Source organism: Schistosoma haematobium, chromosome 2 (assembly GCF_000699445.3).
Source record: "Schistosoma haematobium chromosome 2, whole genome shotgun sequence".
NCBI lineage: Eukaryota > Metazoa > Platyhelminthes > Trematoda > Strigeidida > Schistosomatidae > Schistosoma > Schistosoma haematobium.
The window spans coordinates 30,869,817-30,888,860 of NC_067197.1; the positions used below are offsets into that span (position 1 = coordinate 30,869,817).

Sequence of the window (19,044 nt, forward strand, 5' to 3'; positions counted from 1 at the left end):
AACGAAAAATTAAATATTGCACTTAATTGAAAAGTGAAGGAGATATTTATAAGATTTAAATTCTAAGATGAAAGAATGTAGCCTAGGTGTGATTTGTTTTGAAGATAAAAAAACTAGAACAAAAAGAGTAATCTGTAAATAAAATTATTTAAGAGTCCTAAACATCATCATGTGACATCTTTATACAAAATATACTGTTTTAGTAAGTAAAGTTTATGAATTGATTAGTGTGAACAACATCAAACTACTACATTGAATCATACGATATAAACAAGTTTTGACATAAAGAAAACACGGTTATGAGCAGTGGTATTCAATTGTATTTGAGTGAATGAAAGAAACAATCAAGAATATCTGAGACTATTTAATAAAGATTTGATTCTATTATTGTTAGTTAACTCTTGTATTTTGTTGTCACGTATTTCAACACGAGCGAATTGCATTGGATCACTTTACTTGACTGTGACTACATGTATTTTTGGCTAAAATGTGACTTGAAAATCGTACTGGTTGGACGGATATCTAATAAAATTTAAAGCTTTATTATTAATTGAGTACTCATTAAAAATATTCTATTAGTCAGAGATCTTATTTATCAACGGACATAGACTACTGTCAAAAGAATCTGGGCCCCCAAATGCCCTGGTACGACCGAGAGTGGGGAGAGTCCGCTCTCCCTCTAGAAATGCTCTCACATGGCCACGCGTATATAGCCTCTGCCAGGGAAGTCCTACTCACTGCCTTCTCGAGGTGGGGGTGTTGTTTACGAAAATGAGAGGACGAAAAGCGAATGTCCGGCGCTTTAACCGGATTCAAAACCAATGGTGCACATGGGCTCCAGTATCCTGAGGGAACAAATGGCGTATAAACCAATTGTTGGTCACCGGCTTCCATGCGACTGCATCTCCTTACGATGCTCCACTACCTTGTGGGTCAGAACTTGAGGTCGGAGGCTCCGGGTGTGGCCCCCTAAGATAACCACCTGCTTCGGTTTGAGCACCCGGGCAGTATCACAGCCCTCACACATATCGAATGAGATTTGTGTGGCGCATATGTATTTGGTGCCTCCTTGTACCAATATCTATGTGTTAAAATAAATAAATAAATAAAGAATCTGGAAAGAGGTAACTAATCAATCGTTAAAATGGCTTATGAAGGTTATCCATTTGGTTATTGATCGAAAAGGGTTTTATTCTGAACCGTACAGGATACAATATCACTCGCAAGTGATATGATTCAAATAACAGTAAAATGGAACCATCGGAGAATAAACAAGTCATCTAATTATAGTAAAATCTTTATGATTTATTCGAAAAGAATTAAATCTAGGTTGTGTTATTTGAGGAAACTGGAAATACTTATCATCAAAATTGATATTAAAGAGATTAACAATTGTATAGATGAATTATAATGAGATCAGAAAACCAGACGCAAAGATTTCACGAAATCTTTGGTCGCGATTTATCTTAATCATAAGAATTACTTTAAGGAGTGATCAGTTTAAGAAGCAACAAATTGGTTACTGATTACAATAACATTTTCACAATTACCTTTTGTCCGATTGCACTGATTAAATGACCCTGACAGCTAGTTAAAGCTGTCACTGGACCCTTTTGCTCACCATCATGTATAATTTTCAATTTATGTCGTGTAAGTGGTTGACCAGGTTCTGGTACTACATCAATCACGTCTAAAATTAGAATTCGTCCACGTACAGGTATTTCTTCACCATACGATAAATTTGCACCTAAAGCCAAATAATCTTTTGTACCATGAAACGTCTCTTCAGATGCTAATTGTGCTGTAATCAAACATGTGACAACTTCCCACGGTTCAAATTCAATGCTAAAAATAATTGAAGTAAATAATAATAATACAGAGTAGTTGAGATAGAATGATAACAGATTATAAATAAGTACTTTTGATAAGTTAATTAAATCGTATAAAATTTTGGAGTGTAAATCCTAAGAAATATTCAAGATGAAAAGATTATACTGGATCTTCTACATTTTTTTAAAGGATACGATGAAAACTATTTTGAGATGAAAGTCAAAATAATTGTAGTGAATAACTATTTCAACTGTTGTACACCTTAAGTAGATCATTACTATTTTGTTTCAATTTTCCATTATTTCACAATAAAATATTATACTGCTGATTCCAAATCCAAACTTCTTTATTTTTCATTTGGGTGTTAATACATTATAGCTTATTCGAGGGATTGCTTAATTACTACAATAAAACAGTTCAAATTTGAATTTAGAAATGTAGATTATATGTTAATGAATATCCAAACTGTGTAAAGATACTAATTAGCATGCAAGCAAATTATACAAATTAGAAAATATACAGATCAAAGGAATTATTAGATAACAATAACAGAACTATAGAATTCAACGTTATTAACTTTAGAAGTGGGGAATTCCTAACACAAAAACATGAGAAAAATCAACAAGCACTAACATCGGTTAACGAAGTTTACCTCGTACAGAATCATTTGTCATAAACAAACACATCATTATGACAAGAAATGAACAGTATAAAAAGCAAAGAGTTGAAATGATATTGAAATTGTAAAATATGATGTAAACCAAATCTTAGTCTGGATTTCATAATTCTTCTTTATAAATAGAACCGGATAGTAAAGCTAAAGAAAATTTTTAATAAACAATAATACTAAAACTATTAACTTACAGCGTATTGGGAATCAATAGCCATGGGGATTGTTTATTACGATGATTAGCATTTAAATTTGGTGCATACATTTGTAAAGAGTAATAGTCTAAGGTTGGTAGAACACATGTTTTAGGACGAACTAAAACATCTTCTTCTTTATTACCTTCAGCATTTAATCGAAATACAGATTTACACGGTTCTGAATGAATACCGACAACAGCGTATGTCTATGATATAAACAAATTTATATGGAAAATCATTGTTATTCTGGTATGATCTACGTACATTGTATTGGGATATACATAACTTTCAAATAAGATTACAATAGTACATTTATATTGTAAGATATTAAGATATATTCTCTGAAGGACTAAAAAAACGCCAGTACTATAACCTTGAGTTACACTATTTGTGAATAAGTGATATTACTCGGTTGCCTAAAAACAAACAATTGGAGTTGGGTTTTGAACGCATACAACTCAAGTAATACACATTCATCACCAAGTCATTGTCTTTTTTTTAAAAGTTCTATATTCGATAAGTTCTGATTGCATTGAGCAAATCACTAAAAAATATCATATTTCACTTCATTATTACACATTTAAGGTAATATGAAACTACGAGTATTATGTATACAAGGAGTATCATGATTATCTTAAGTAAACAGTTTATAAAAATTTAAAATAAAACAATATTGTTACAAATGCGTTCAATTAGTTTACACTAAACAACTTGAAAAATCTTATCATTATATAAATATCTTAAACTTAATTAATATTCACATTATACAATCCCCAAACTAGAATATGCAACAATGAAACCAATTCCCTTGTAGTATACATATAATTCATAGATATTGGGAAATAATTTGTGTTTGTATCATTTCATTGATAATAAGGATAGGAACTGATTAGTTTCTTTCAGATACATGTACATCCTGAGAGGATTGAATCGAAATTACTATATAACCACAAGTATACGGGAAAGTTGGATAGTGGCTAGCTGTGGAATCTAGAACGCATGTTCTGTTCAGTTTGGGACTATTTGGTTAGATGTATCTGTATCCCAGCGTTGATGTTTAGCCAGGACTCAAACCTAGTACATTTCACTTTAAATGGCCAATGAGTTATTTACCAGGCTACTGAACCGAGATAACCACTGGCTTGTGCGACGGGGATGAGAATAATATTTAAAATGTATCTCCATAGTGATTAGCTGTCAGTTATTTCCATTCATAGACGTTTTTGACCAGTTTTACGGCTGAGACTATTTTATTCGATTTATGAAATTAAAAACAATCATTTCTCATCTTTTTAAAAGGTAGACAAGGACGAAGATAATACCGACTACTGTAATGCTTATGGTTGTATTTTTCAGTATTTAGGTTCACAATAGGTCGGGGACGTTTTATAAGACCATATAAGTACACTATATGGTTGATTAATTTAAAAAATATGAATATTTATTGCATTATTTGCACAAATGATGAAACAGGTTTGAGAGCGCTACAGAATTAGTGAGACAATGAGCAAAATGGATGAAACACAACTGATATTGATAAACATACTAATGAGAAATCTAAACAAAAACCTCGACGTGAATGTTGACTCGTGACTAAGAGTGGATAAAGTTCATTGCTATTTTCATAAAATCTGTAGTTTTTGTCATGTGGTAGGAAGTGTCTTTTTATATAAGTGAACAAATTCCTAACTTTATTAGATTGTTTGACATATGAAAAACGTTAAAGTCAATGACTAGAAGTGACTATTTCAACCAATCACCTGCTTGAATATAGGCGTCAAGGAAGTGGTTATAGAAATTCAAAATTGATAGATGGATTGAGACGATAACTTACTGTAGACTTAAAAATTGTTATCATTTATCTAAAATGTAGACAAGTTTTTATTTCCAAAAAATAAAACACTATTGTGTTATAATCATTTAATACAAAGAGAATTCAAAAATACTAATTTAATCAAACTACGTTGACAGTAGCAATAACTATAATTCTTCAACGCATCAAGGGCGATATAAAACCGAAGATTAGAAAACACAGGAATAAAGAGTATAGATATACGATAGCAATAACTAAAATGATAAAGTTCGTAAAAATCATACAAACTATCAGTTTGAACCACTAGGTAGAAATTTCGAAATCCAATTTACCAAATTCGATTTGAACGGCCGCGAGATGTCACTAGTCCTCACACAAATAATTTAACTCAAATCTAAGAATGCAAACAAGTAGTTTGTAGTTAAAGCATTTGGCTTTCGAACAATTAGTACGTTTAAACACCAGTCTAGTTGATATAACCGGATGAGAAGGTGAAATCACATTTTTAACTCATTGTGATTCCTATCCAACATTCAGTTCTAATTCTATGTAACGATTATTCAGAGTAGAATTTGTTTTTGTTTTCCACTGTGATATTTCATTCAGTTTTAACAATGATTTATTTGAATGCGATGTCATTAATTTAACAGGAACTGTGCACAGCATGACATGCAGCATGTGATTTTGTTATAACTCTATTTTTTATGTGTGTAACTTTATTCTAATTAATAATCAAAATGAGTGTTCGATCAATATATATTGAGTGTATTTTTAACTGAAGTTGACATGTTTTAGGTGTAATATATCCAAGTATTGACGGGCTTACGTCATGTCGTGGGAATTGCAGTGGTTCCTTGTTCCTTCAAGTATGAGATAAGAGATGCGGATACAACAATTTGGCGACGGAGATGAAATGAATGTATGTGCTTCAGGACCAATTGACGAAGATGTTTATGAATGATAACTCGATCACCAAACAGGACGCAGTTATCAACGATTGACAGGAAGTCTCTTCTTCTGTGGAACAGTTTCATGCCTTCTGACTGAAGATGTGTGGGCCAGCCACAATTCAGGTAGTGTATTATTTTACAAATAACTGGATAGTTTTTGCTAGACTCTGCAAATCTCCTTGATGTTAAAGTAACGGAGTGAACAGCATTTGTGAAAAATATTGAAAACGCCATTTTCAACCGAATCAACAGACTACTGTGTTCTAATTTTATAGCTTCTGATTACTAATCAATCTGGAAAGGGCATTCATACGACAAGATTGTGTAGATTTATAAATGATATGAAAATTATAACCTAATACGATCACTGCGCATCTTTAGAGGCGGTTCGCTGAGCAAATTAGGATTCCTTTTTTGATTCCAAAAATCTCTACAAGTGGTTTATGATCTGTAAGCAGTGAAACGTCGACCACGTGGCATTTTGCGAAACTTCTTGACTGAGAAAACCAGAGTATATCTTTTCTTCTCAGTTTGATTATAATTACGTTCTACCGGAGTTAGTGAAGCGTGATAAATGGCCTTTTCTGTACCATCGGGAAAAACATGTGAAATAATCGCCCTAATGCCATAATTTGAGACATCAGTCGCTACCACAATATTTAATTTAGGGTTGTAGTGGACTTAAAGTAAACCAGATGGCAATATTTCTTTTACTCTGTTAAACGATTGTTGGTATTCCTTTGACCATCGCCATTTCGCACCATCCAACAAGGGTTGATTCAGTAGGTGTCTCAATTGATGCGTAGATGGGACAAAAAAGCCGCAAAAACTGATCATACCAAAGAATGATCATAACTTGCCAACATTTCCTGGTACTGGCATTTGTCTAGTTGCATTAATATTATCAGGATCGGTTCTATCACTGTCTTTGTCGATCACGAACCCTAGATACTTGATGGTTTGTATAAAGAAATTGCACTTATCTGCACGTAATTGGAAGACATTTTTAAAATTTCGACAGGACACCACCAAGTCTACAGAACAGTTCCTCTTCAGCAGCTCCAGTAACAATGATGTCATTTAATTAGGCAACAAGTACTAGTATTTCACATGTCACAATATCCATAATTTGTTGGAATATAGCAGGACCTATCTTCACATTGAAGAACAATAGCTGGTACTGACACAAACTTTTGGGAGTATTGACGGTCAATAACTATTTCGAAGACTCAGCCATTTCAACTTGAAGGCATGCATCCGCCAAGTCCATTTTTGCAAAATGCTTCCACCATTAAGTTTTGTGAAGATATCTTCTGGTACAGGCAGTGAATATGAATGACCTTCCAATGAATTGTTCAAACCTGTTGAGAAATCAGCACACAAACGTAAGGATCCATTGGCCTTTTAAACAACGGCTATTGGAGCTGACCAGGGTGAATATTTTACAGATTATCTACCACAGGTAGAGAGGGATATGGAACTGGACGTTTCGGTTTGAAACAGGTTGAACGTTCGGCCGCAGACATAAGACTTCTTTCTCCACCGTACAATGTCCTAGGATTTCACTGAATACTGAACTATATTTCGACTTAAGATGATTGGTAAGATAATTCACTACTGTAAGGGTGGATGTCTGAGTTGAGAGATAAATCTAAGAACAAATGAGAATTGGTGGTATATCCCACAATGACAGCTGCTCCATCTGATCAATCTAAATCATGACGATTTGCGAGGTAACATTTACCTCGAAAATTTTGAGATTTGGACGAGAATCACATTCAACTTCACCGACTAGTTTTATCAGATCACCGGACGCATTTCTGGCTCTAGAGATGGGTGGGGACCCAAGTGTACGCCCAGTATTGCGATAAATCAGAGTAATATTTGACCCAGTGTCAATCTGAAGTCTGACAGATATGCTGTATATCAAGATCTCACTATATTTCCTCTTTCCAGACAGATGAACACTCGAAACTTTAAAAGCGGTATGAATGTTCTTATGTGGGAATGATTTGGATCTCTTTACACAGGAAAGTGAAGTACTATGACTCCGGAAAAACCCGTCTATGTGACCGAAACGCTGATATTGCATTTACGGGGTGTGGTCCCCTAAGAAAACCACCTGCTTCGGTCTGGGCACCCGGGCAGTATCACAGCCCACACACACAAACACAAACATGGTGTGGCGCATATATATTTGGTGCCCTCTTGTACCAATATTTATGTGTTGAAATAAAAATAATTTTGTATGAGCATCTTTCGTCAGAATACTAACCACCAGAAAACCAACAAGCTCCTTTCAACCTTTGTAAGTGACTAGTCGTACTGTGAAATTTCCATCGATGCTATGATTTCAGGGTAAATATATTTACTGCATATGTAACTCTTTTGTTTCCAATTAGTTTCATGTGAGAATTACAAAGGTTCTTCGTTCTTTCAAGTATAAGAACAAGCGAGGCAAATACAACAACATTAGTATCACTAAAACTTATGCAATAAAGTACGTCTTAAAGTGGATCACTTTTAAAGTTACCAATCGAATATCTTGTCAGTGAATAACCTTAAGACTTGTAATGTTGAAAAATGGTTTATTATATGTAAGTCTGATAAGAAAAACTGAGAACTACTATTTGTGATTACATGTATAATTAAATGAATTAGAAATAGTCAGTCAATGGCAATTGGACTAAAGAGGGAGAGAGAAAAAAACAAACGGTTTATGTTACCAACATACGCAAATAATCACGTGAAGTAAACAAACACTATGCTAATGAGATTTAGTTTTTTGAATGAATAAAAATTTTAATGAAGATGATAATGATATGTAAACATGTAATGCACTCACCTTACTTTCTACATGGTATTGTACATAGTAAGGCACTGGATCAAGAGTAATCCATTTTATTCCTAAATGTTCATTAAACGAATAACCTGGAGGTAGGGTAGCTAGACGCATTTCATTCTATAATTGAATAAAGAAATGCATGAAAAACACGAATCAAACGATAAATAATTTTAAGAAGACGTATAAATTTAAAGTAAAATTTATAGTCTTTTCCAACATAAGCTTCAATCATTACGTCTACTGAGGTATACGTCTCATCCTAGAAATCTACATATGTAAGTTCGTTGATCAGGACAAAGAATCATATCGACTGAGTGTGACAGTTTCTACTCATGGTGTTGTTTGGTTATACAAACCTTGGTACATGAGGCAGTATTTAAATCGATGAATAAATGTTTGAAAGGAAAGTGTTGTCGTCGATAAATCAGAGTTTTACAAATTAGGAAGTACCCTACAGCTGTTTTTTCCCAGTCTAAGATATTTAGCTAAAAAACATATCAAGTCGGGAGCTTAAAGGGGTATTTATTATTGGTTCTAGAGAAAGAATGCACTATGACGTCTTAATGGAAGTCACTTTAGTCCAAATAGTTATAATAAATCTTATGATAAAAGACATTGAACAATAGTGCTTTGCCATTTGGCAGCCAACATATCAAGAGTAACAGTCAATTAGTAAAAAAAACATAATGAACTTATATTTATAAGGAAAACGTATGAAAACAAGTGTATTAAAATGAAGTTTTGGACAAAGAGAAACGATTGCGTAATGTTTCTGATTTAAAATTTATAATGCGACTGAAAATCAAAAGTAATGCTTACACATGCAGGTAATGAGCCGCACACAAATTTCAAACATGTTGGGCGTGAGACATATTATCGATAGTAACGTGTGAAAGTCGAATAGAATCGTAAATCGACTGAATGTACAAATGTGGGCTATTTGATGTCAACTTAAAGGTCATAACGACAAACACTTACTGTGAGGCCCGACATTCCTGAGCTCAATCCTTGAAGGGGTGATAGATATGTACCAGTGAGGATACCTATACTAGAACAAAATAACCAATCGGTACTGCCTAATTTGAACGATTGTCTAGCTAAAGTCAGTCCGTGATGTAAACTTTTAGTTCTTATATTTCTTGGGAACAAATTGCTGATGACGTGGTGTGCTACTTTTGAAAAACATCGTTTTAAATTCCCCTACTTCAGGAATAAACTATAGTGCATAGCCGTTGTGATCACTATATTTGACAGTTCAATTTACCATCCGACAAAAATGTTTCATTCTATTTTTAGTTAATCTTTAACGTTAGTGGAAAAAAAAACAGGGTCAATAAACATTAAGTAACAAGAGTAGAAACTAACTTACAGAGAATGTGAAATAGACAAATCCTGAATGACAAATTTCTGCATTCAATGGTGCGAAACTACCCATTATTCCATCGATTGAATGTGGAAATACACGAAGTTGTCCCGATTCTGTAGCAAATAACCAAATAGGATTTCCTCCACATACAAATACACCACGATGGTCTCCAATATTTTCGAAACTTCTCAGCATATGTGTTCTGGTTAATAATGTGGACTGTGAAAATGAAATAATAAATAAACAAACGTAAATAACACATTTACTAGCATGGTTTAAGTTTGCTAAGTGTGTTTAGCATATATTACTACGGTTATTTTTAAGCAAATGTGAAAAATAACTCAATCAACAACTTTATAATTTAATTGTTTTTATTTTGTGATTAGAAATATGATAAAGTCACGAAACGAAAAGCCAATTAATTAAGCGAACAAGCAGATAATTTCTTGAAAGATTCTCACATACTGTATGCGCAGATTGTCTAGTAAAATCATGCATTCGGCGAGTTTTTTTCCAACGCTTTCAAAACCATCGCTGCATCACACAAACAAAGAATGGAAGGTGACATTGGGGAACACGGTTTAGATTAATGCATTACATCAACACAAAGGGGACAAAAATCACTCTAGTTACATTGACTAATTTTAAGATGACTCATTTGTTTTTATTACTATACTAACTAGTCAATAAGTTGTGTTGAATAGGCCAAGGACATACTCTATTTTACATGATTCACTGAACACATACAGTGACATACAGGCTCATTTAGTTATTTTGGTGCCAACTCTATCTAAGCATTTATTTCTAAAGAAAATCATTCTGTTGTTATTGCATTATATGAATTGCATAATGTAATAGTGAAGCTTATATAAATATTTTGGGACCTTATTAATTTAAAAGCTTAGGGATCGAGCCATTTAATCAAGACAATGTGTAACTGACTAAAAACATACGTTCAAGCTAAAATGTTTCTTAGCCCTTTCCACACCGATTCTATTGACATAGTACGGGGCAAAAAATGGGATATATACCTGAACATCCATAATTTTCGGATCAGTTCGGACACGACGTGGTGCAACAAGTGGACAAGGTAAAGGTAAACGTCTCCAGCGTAATCTTCCTTCATAAAATGTTCCAGAAATAAGAGGATGCGCTTCATCTGGTAAAGGGCATAATGCTTCAAAAAATGCTATTTCTTGACTAGTTCGAACCTTGATAAAACAACAAAGGTAAATACTTTCTTGATATACTTTACGACAAATAACTACGATTATGATATCTTTTGTGCAAAGAAAGCCAATATACAATTAGTTAGCTCAAGTTCATGTTTTCACTCCAGTATAAGGATTCTATTCTTATGCTTTGAATATACACAATACAGATTTGTTGGATATTATTATGGACAGGATAAGAATCACTGGTTGGAAATCTGCAATTTTATGGGTTGAAATTAATCGCGATTGATAAGCGTAGACACTTTAAATTCATATCACATTCTTTCATGCAATATTTTCCGAAGTACATCTATAGTTACTTTATGTTGTGATTCAATATAGTGTACCAAATTTAGACACCCTTTGAGAATCACAAAACAATAGACAACGTTATCGGTCCAGTCTAGATTTTCTCAGTAGTATGCATTTACGAGTTCACCAGGCATTGAATCTAGGACCTTCAAGCATTAAGACAAACCTTCTTGATCGGAAAGTTGGCATCCAATGGTTTGCGTGACCGTTGTTAGTATTTGTATGGCACTCGATGTCACTGAACACCAATGGTAAAAGATTTTCACTAGCACTATGGAAATTTTTTCAAAATGTTAGTCACCAGTAAGCTTATGATTATTTTTTTACTATAGGGGATAGAGGAGATTGCTGAAGGGTGTGATTTTACATGACGGATCGACTCTAGTTTATTACAATTCCATCAGTAAAAGTGGCTATCTAAATGTTATGGTTACAAATAATTTGTAGGAAAATGTAAGATCTTTTCTTATAAAAGAACTACAATAATAAATTATGTAATTCCCTATTGTTTATATGTATTTTCTTAACTTATGTGTTGATATTTTCATGTCAGAAACCCACGACTGAAGCTTTGACAACAAGATAAATTATTCGATTTTTGTATATAAAAAAACATACATTACAGTGCACTTATAAAATAGTTAGAAAAAAGGAGAATATATTCAACAAGTTTTTTTAACTAGCAATGACTTTGTAGATATTATTGGAATGAAATGCAAATTTATGCTGTTTTGTATGCAACTACATTTGATTCAAGTGTTTATTTTTTGTCGAGTAATATACAGAATAAAATTACCAATGAAAATCATTTGAGATCTAAATCATAAAAGAATACAACTTGTATTGGTCAGGTTCAAATATATACAATCAACGATACTATACATTTAGATAGTATCAAATAAATTAAGCATCGAGTAGAGAGTTAATAGTAAACACATTTTCACAATATTCTTATGTGTAGAAATTGTAATTTTGACGTTTAGTGACTTAATGTAAGTCAATTCTTCAGAGTAAATAAACAAAAAACGAAAAATAACATGATATAGACATGCTCATACTTATTATGATTTGGACTGTACTAAAAATATTCTGCTTTGTTTCCTGTGTACTATGTAAACTTGTATCAATTTTATTTCGGCTACTTATTTATTTACTCAGAAGAAGTAACTTAAAATAAGTTGCGAAACGCCAGAAATACAAATTTATACTCGTTGGGATATTGCAAAAATATATTTGTTGTTAAATCCTACACCTGTTATGTGTGAGCCCCAACAGTACCTTGTTAAGTAAGAGAAAAGTTTGAAATCATTGACGTATTGAGTTAAACAGCCTACCAACAAGTTTGAATTTTATCACTAACAATCAAACAAATATCCTGTCAATGATATGGATATTTGATACCTAATATAATATTCACATGACCACTTATTTTTAGTAAACCGTGTAACATTTATAGGTGATAAAAATGATAACAATCATATACTTCAGTGTATTAAACAATGGGTTTTAAATTATTCAGTATGACTATACGTGATATTCACTAACAGTGTGAAGTTTGTATATACTATTCGATGAAGATTAACAACCTCATCAACTGATTTACCATCATTCCCTAACACCCTGCGTTTAACCTCACTATTACTTACCCGGTGATCCCAACAGACGCCAGCAATATTTCTAAGGCATCTGTGGTCAAATACTAGTAGCTTACGGGTGTCTTCTACTCTTAAAGGCCATGTCTCGCTGCCGTAAAGTAAAACAGAACGAACTGCCGCACAGTATACTCGTCCTTTTATTGATAGACGGATATCTCGCCTTCGCCAAAGGTGACGTAAGTTGGCAAAAGCCAAACGAGCTTTTCGAATCCGTGCTGAGATTTCGTCTGATACCAGCCCATTAGGGCTGATCAGACTTCCAAGATAAGTGAAGTTGTTGACGCGTTCGACTACTTCACTCCCTATCCTTAGTTCAGGTGTTGACGCAGGCCTGTCTAGGAGACACTAGACAGACTTCCAGTTTTCCCGACTCAGTAATATTTTTAGTTCGTAGACGATACGTGTATTTCACAGCTTGGTGATACAAAATATACTTTAAAATTTAGTTAGTGATATTCCTGAAGACAAACACAAATAATCAATTAATTATGAGGATTTTACATTGATTGGTATGTAACCACTAATTCAGATAACTAGGCGAGATCAATCATTATATAAAGAACAAGTTTAGTAAGTAAAAACTATAACAACAGTTTTACTGCTCAAAGCATTACTATACTCATGTTACAAACGTTTCATGTTTAGAAATAAGTTTTTTTATGTCAGGTAATCGACGCTTTTAAATGACAATTTTACGAGAGCTTACTTTCTAATAATAAGTAGTACAGTCAAATAAACTAAATAGGCACGTAACCTGAACAAATAAAAGCGAAAACAGGTGATAGTTTTAAAATTTTGAACTGTAATGTAGTTACGTGATCATATTTGGAGTTGCGGGTTGGCATACATTAGGAAAACTTAATTGTTGACGGTTGTTTTATTACATTAAAATATAAATTGTCCGTCCAGTAAGTATGAGAGATCCGTTTATTATAGTTTTTTGTCTTCCAGATTCGTGAAGTCTAGCTAAACTACAAGTCCAATTTGTAAAGGGGTTTTGCTCTTAATCACCGATAACAAAAATTTGGTGTTATGTTGGATGGAGGCTGAACCTCAGAAAAACTAGACAGAATATTATCTTGATGAAAACACATGTTGTATGAGTAATTTCTCCATTCCTCATTGAGTACTATATTTCTTGTATAAAAGTAGCAATAATAAATAATAAAAAATTAGCCTACCATTAACACTGGGCGATCTTTATCGATTCCGATAGGATAGACAAGAATTTCCAAAATCGACGGTGGTATACTTTCGTCTTCTGTATATGGTACACTGAATTTATATATTTAAAAAAGTTGTAATACGAAATAATATATATCATTAAGAGAAAGAATGCTTCATTTGTAAGAAACATTTTGCAAAATATAAACGTTTATACATTTAATCTACACTATAATGTTATGCTATACTATTAATGTACATGAATAAGTAAATGCAACGTTATATTAATTAGAGAAAATATTTACGAAAAATGTCCCAGATAAGTTTAACTAAATAATTTATATATAAAATATACAGTTTTGTTAATTATAGTGTTACAACCGTGGTTCTACTGCTAACACTTGAAACCGGAAAACCACTGCAATTTTACGACGTGAACGTGAAGACAAGTGCATCAGATTCTAGTGACCATCGAAAATACGTCATCTTGACCAAAAAAAAGTACACTCATTTACATATATAACTTTTACACACACTAGATGATTAGTTAAAGATACCACATGGAAAATACAGCGACCGAACGTAATTAAAACTAAACTGATGCAATATATTGATTTGAATTACATGTTGCATTTTTCGTCCCCATTTTATCATATACCAGCGGTAACGTTATCATATGTATCTTGAACTGGATGCTGGCATATAACTGAATACGTTAAATTTAAAGGAGAAACTGTTTAATACGTACTGATATCAAATGATAGCATCTGCAACTGAATCAGGATAATGTTAATATTGATGTCAATATTTAGCTACATTAAAAGTATGTCTGTTTTCCATAACTTATAATTTCAAGCCCGTTAAGTCGGAATATACCATGGATGTATCATATAAATTTTGCAAACTTTCTCCCAATATGAACTACTAAGGTTTAAGATTAAAAAAATTAAGAAGTTCGTTTAACTGAAATTTAATGTACCATTAGAGTCTTCCATCATTTACCAATCTCCAATATATCAACATCTATGTAGTGAGTGTAATAAAGTAATCAATGACTTAAAAATAAAATCAACTTTATAATGGAAGCGTAAATTATTGACTACGTAGAAGCTTAATACAGCTGACACTTCAAAAATGTTGTAAAGGTTTGCCTTGTGTACAACACAAATAGCTTTGACAATATAATAAACTAAACGTGGGAACTTCGCAAAACAAATTTAACACAATAATCGACCAGCTGAGAAAATAGATAGTGAAAACAATTTACTCACACAACACAGAATAACTACATGTTGATCGGTTTTAAATCAAGATAAAACGATAGAAAATAAATATTTCTAATTATTCAAAAGGAAAAAATTACTTTTGTGAGTTTGTATACGGCTTATGAAGTTGTTCACTACTTACACCTCGATGATCTATCAACATTTGTGGAAGATCTGTGAAATGATGGACTTCATATAGTAAAGTAAAATCGGGTAAACTATAAATCTGCAGAAAAAAATATGTAAACGTGTGTTAACACGATATTTAAAGCAAATATAAACCAAGTAAAACAGAATATAACTTTGGAGAGTTTTACATCAATAACATTTTTTTAGTCATATCACTAATTTTGATCGGATACATTTCAATGCTTGGTAATGATATTCAAGTGCCGAACACCTTATTGGGGATCAGTGGGTGGAGTTTCTCAGTCGTCTAACTGAAACTAAGGAATTACAACGAATGTTTTTTAGAAATGTAACTCATTAAGTATAGCTTTGTGTAAACTGCTGTGAGTCGCACACTTTGTGTAAAAACTAGTGATCCTAGCCAGCCGCTCACAACAAAATAAATAAAGAACTGTTTAAAACAGAAAATTTTAATCATAAATCCACTGCTGGTAATAAGTTGACAAGAAAAAAATGTGTAGAAAGATTTTCTGCAGAATAGATGGTTTTCGATTAGCACTGGAACCCAAGATGAGCGTTTCATCTTATGCGGGGCTCTTCAGCCGGACATACATGGATCCCAGTGTTAACAGTTACACTAAGACTTGGACCTAGTACCTTTCACTTCAAACGTCAGACGCGCCATCTACTGAGCCTGGGTGGTACATAATTTGTGCAAAATGTATGATAATCATATCATTAGTAAAAGAGCTTTGAAATATCCTGTTGTGATATTCTTGACTGAATTCCGGTCAGCCTTTACCAAAGCCGGGATAAATTCAACGTCTCTACATAAGAGGTAAGCTTGGATGAATATGAGGATGATATCTTTTGAAGAGGCCATAATATAAATAATATGAACAAGAACATAGAGAAAATACTAAGACCGAAATAGTTAACTATTTTCATAGAAAAGAAAGATGGCTTAAAAGTAACATCGACCAAACACTTTTTCTGTCAACTGAAGAAATAGTGGATGATTATGAAGTCGTCATAAATAAAATCAAAGTAAAATTAAACTACAGCTATCGTCATTAACGATATCGTAATTAGGCGAGAGGAGGAAAATAATTAGATCAATGGTTGGACTTTACAGTAGACTTTGGATGGTGTTGAAGAGAATTATTTGATTTTAGTTTGTTTATCCAAAATGCAATGGACATTAATAAAATATCACGATCTTGATAAGGTTTCGAACATAGATACTTTAATATGACAGTAGACAGAATATGAAAGTGTTCAGTACACTGCTCGAAAAACCAAGTTTTAATGAGATTTGTCGGTTAAACATGAAAACAAACACTTTTCTACTCGTTAATTTTATAACCGTTGTATATGAGTATTACATGATTATACACGAAGCAGAAAAGTTCGGAGGTCGGAGCACAATCTTTTAATTGAATGCCTGAGTAAATACAATGTATCAAAGTAGGAATACAGAAGAGACTCAACAATGTATAGTATTGTCAACTTTGTTAATGTTATATAAAAGCAACAAGTACTTACTTCAAGCACACCATTGGTGAATACAATAAATGCGAAATACTTCGACAGTTTTTCTTCTGTTAAATCATCCATACTAAGAGAAAAGAGAAAATATAAACTTATTCTAACAATGAATTGTTTCATACTAATTGCTAATTAAATTGTTAAATCTAACAGATGAAGGCAGTGTTTAGTTGGTATTTTGAATTGGATTTAGGAAATTTCAACAATAAAAAAGGAGCTTGCACAATAGAATAACAACCAGGTGAAAATATATGTACTGGTTTGTAGTAGTAGGAGCAGTTTTGGAAGCTACAATTTCAAATGTCATTTATCCAAGAGGAGAGGAAAAAAGTTCTCTATTTATGGAATGATAATACAATATATGCGTAATAAATACTATTTTAAACACTTGTTCGATGAAATTGTACAAAAAACAGAAAGAATATATAAATGTAAGTTTGACTGTAAACACTTGCTTTTATTTACTAAGGAAACATAAACATTTTTACCGACAACCAAGCTTATCAATAAGATTTGACTTAAAGTTTCCATTTGGCTTCATCAATCGACGAGTCATGACAATATGTATTAATGAAGGGTGTACCAACTAAGTGAAGAAAATATCGAGGTTGAAGTCATATTACTGACTGTACTGGGTTGTAGTGACAGTAAGATGTTTCACTCGAACATTTATTCGTTTATAACCTTGACCGTTTTTATACGAGCATATGTGTGTTTATCACTTACTCTATTCATTATGTCTGGCTAATTTATCTGACTATAAATAGTGAGTCACACTTTATCAAAACGAGTTGGCTATTTCTGGCACTTCAGTTGGAGTGCACTCCTCTTTCCACCATATCATTGATCTGCATTAACGAATGTCTGAAATATATGTTCCACAAATCCTTTCGTATTCAATTTCTCATATCTACTTTGTTATTAACCGGATTAAGATATATAAATTTCATTAACGTCAAGGTTATTCTATCATATGGAGTCAGATCAGGGGCCACTAAAATCTAAAGAAGCCTGCTATAGACTGTTAAGTCAAATTCCCTCAGTTGAACCTGAGCTTACGACGAAAGATCACCAGGACAGACAATGTCAATCAATCTCTTGTCTGCAAACTCATTGAATTAAAGTACATAAATGATACAGTTATTTTTGATGGACATTGTTTTAAGCCGGTTTGTAGTAATAACGAGGTAACGTTTAGGGACTATTTTTATTATCTACTACTTTTGTTCACTATTTATTTATTTAATTTTAATAATACTACCCTTACTTTATTTTCTCAATCTCCTCATCACTTCACTTCCGTAATTATGTAGTTAATATTTATTTTGGTGCTCAGATGCATTAGTGTTCATGTGTAATATCATAATAAAAAGTAGGAATCCAGTCATATATTTGAGTGCCATCAATACTACTCGGTTACCAACACCGAAATATATGTGATGGGATTCGAACCAACTACCTGGTGATTGAAAGTTGAGTGATTTAACCGTTAAATATAATTGAAAATAAATTCAAATCATGAAAAGAGTTAACCTACACATTAGCTTCCGTCAAACTATTGTTTAAAGATGAATGAGATGTAGTAGACAGAGAAAATTTAGGTGGTTGCAATGTACTATTACCAAGCGCTACAGAACCTTCTCTTTTACAAATTTCAATTGGTTCACCATAAAGTAGAATACTTTCTTCTTCTGATGCACTGATCAACTGTGCGGATTTCCTGAACATAAGAAACAAAATGTTACAAGAATATACTAAGTACAAGTTGAATCGGATGGAGTAATCTTAATTATTAAGAATCAAACACCAATACTTACTCTGTTGGTGAAGCGAATGGTGCTGCAAAATCCGCAGCTGGAGTAGTTGACCCGGGTTCTGGCCAAGATGTAATTCCTGGACAAGAAACTAAGTGATCCACAGAAGCAGTTGTGTGTAGGTTGAAAAATGAATTGTCAGCCGGTAAGTCTTTACAAGCCCAAAGCCATCGAGTTAAACGTCCAGCATAATCATGATATAAACTGAAACAAAGCGGTGCAGATACCTAAATATAAGAAAATGAAATGCATTCATGATTTATTGAATGACT

The 19,044-nt window shown here is 32.9% G+C and overlaps 1 protein-coding gene across 1 annotated transcript in view; it reads right to left on the reverse strand.

Annotated features, from left to right (window-relative positions):
* CPSF1 (Cleavage and polyadenylation specificity factor subunit 1) overlaps window positions 1-19,044 on the reverse strand; it is a 46,587-nt gene that overhangs the window by 12,230 nt on the left and 15,313 nt on the right. The window contains exons 14-23 of the mRNA XM_051214923.1: window positions 18,776-18,999; window positions 18,496-18,678; window positions 16,956-17,028; window positions 15,380-15,507; window positions 14,034-14,127; window positions 10,703-10,882; window positions 9,675-9,890; window positions 8,306-8,422; window positions 2,695-2,903; window positions 1,551-1,845 (exon numbers count right to left, since the gene is read on the reverse strand). Of these exons, the coding sequence (XP_051068108.1) occupies window positions 1,551-1,845; window positions 2,695-2,903; window positions 8,306-8,422; window positions 9,675-9,890; window positions 10,703-10,882; window positions 14,034-14,127; window positions 15,380-15,507; window positions 16,956-17,028; window positions 18,496-18,678; window positions 18,776-18,999 (1,719 nt within the window). The remainder of the gene's footprint in view (window positions 1-1,550; window positions 1,846-2,694; window positions 2,904-8,305; window positions 8,423-9,674; window positions 9,891-10,702; window positions 10,883-14,033; window positions 14,128-15,379; window positions 15,508-16,955; window positions 17,029-18,495; window positions 18,679-18,775; window positions 19,000-19,044) is intronic.